This window comes from Carlito syrichta, unplaced genomic scaffold (genome assembly GCF_000164805.1).
Source record: "Carlito syrichta isolate Samal-C Ts95f unplaced genomic scaffold, Tarsius_syrichta-2.0.1 Scaffold303297, whole genome shotgun sequence".
Taxonomy (NCBI): domain Eukaryota; kingdom Metazoa; phylum Chordata; class Mammalia; order Primates; family Tarsiidae; genus Carlito; species Carlito syrichta.
This window is the reverse complement of record NW_007247393.1, coordinates 2198-3324: the sequence shown is the minus strand read 5'-3', so window position 1 is coordinate 3324 and position 1127 is coordinate 2198. Positions and strand designations below refer to the sequence as shown.

The following is a 1127-nucleotide window of genomic DNA, read 5'->3' as shown; positions in this document are numbered from 1 at the left end:
CAGGCCCGCCGCCGCCCCCGGCCCGGCCCCCGGCTCCACGCTCCCGGGAGCGGCGCGCCACGTCCCATTATCCCGCATATTATCTCCTTGTCACGAGGATAACAAATGCCGATTAATCTTCGGAGTAAACTGTTTCCTATTCCTGACCAAGCCACCTCGGGTGGGGGGCGAGGGTCCGCGGGCCCCTGCCCCGCCGCCGACTCCCCCAGCTCCCCCCCCAGGTCACGAGCTGCACCCCGCGGTCCCACTCCAGGGCCCCCGCCCCGCCCCCTCCGCGGGGTCGCCACCCACGGAGAGGGAGCCCTGGGGTCCCCAGAGGCGGGGGCAGGGGCGAGGGTGGCAGGTGGCTGCAGCGGAGAGGCTGCCTCCTCCGGGCGCCCACCTGGACGCTGCGCTGCCCCTGGCTGCTCACCCCCTCCTACTCATAGTCGCATAATTTGTCAATGAAGGCAAAAAGCAAAACGATACAATTATGTTTACCCCTCAGTCTGTCAGTGTGTTAACTTGTCACACTCCTACAGCAGGGGCCTCTCCATGCATTTCAACGTCAAGTCGAAAGAGCGAGCGCACCGAGGGGGCTCATGCTTACACTCGCACCCAGTCCTGCCCACGCACACGCGCGCGCACCGCCGCGCTCAGGCGGCCCCGGACACATCGGCCCTCGCGGCCCGGCCAGCTGGACGGTGCACCACCACCACCGGCTCTCGAGAGCGGTCCGGCCCAGGGCAGCCCCTGGCCCGAGTGCAGACGCCGGGGGAGGCGGGGAGGAGGAGGCCGCGGCCACCCGCGCGCAGGGTGGGAGGTGGCTGCCGGGCTTTACCTTGCGCGGGTTGCCCCGGCACCGAGGTCCCCGGATACCAGCCGGGGCGGGTGCCCCAGCTTCCGGCCTGCCCGTTCAACATCCTCAGTTTATCATACATGCCGTCTGCCCCCATCTGTTGCTTTTCGCTAGCCAGGTTGCGAAGGACTCTGTTTATCGACGACACCTGCAAAGGCAACCAGACAGAGCAAATGGTGGCGTCTCCTGCAGACCCGTCGCCGCCTCGGCCCCCCGGCGCCCCGAGAAGCAGCCCCGGACAGACGAGGACGCCCAGCCGCCCGGGACGGTGGGTGGACTGGCAGGCACG

At 68.5% G+C, this 1127-nt stretch overlaps 1 protein-coding gene across 1 annotated transcript in view; it reads right to left on the bottom strand.

Annotated features, from left to right (window-relative positions):
* PAX6 (paired box 6) overlaps positions 1 to 1127 on the bottom strand; it is a 12839-nt gene that overhangs the window by 10662 nt on the left and 1050 nt on the right. Inside the window, exon 2 of the mRNA XM_021712472.1 lies at positions 821 to 986. Coding sequence (XP_021568147.1) covers positions 821 to 986 — 166 coding nt within the window. The remainder of the gene's footprint in view (positions 1 to 820; positions 987 to 1127) is intronic.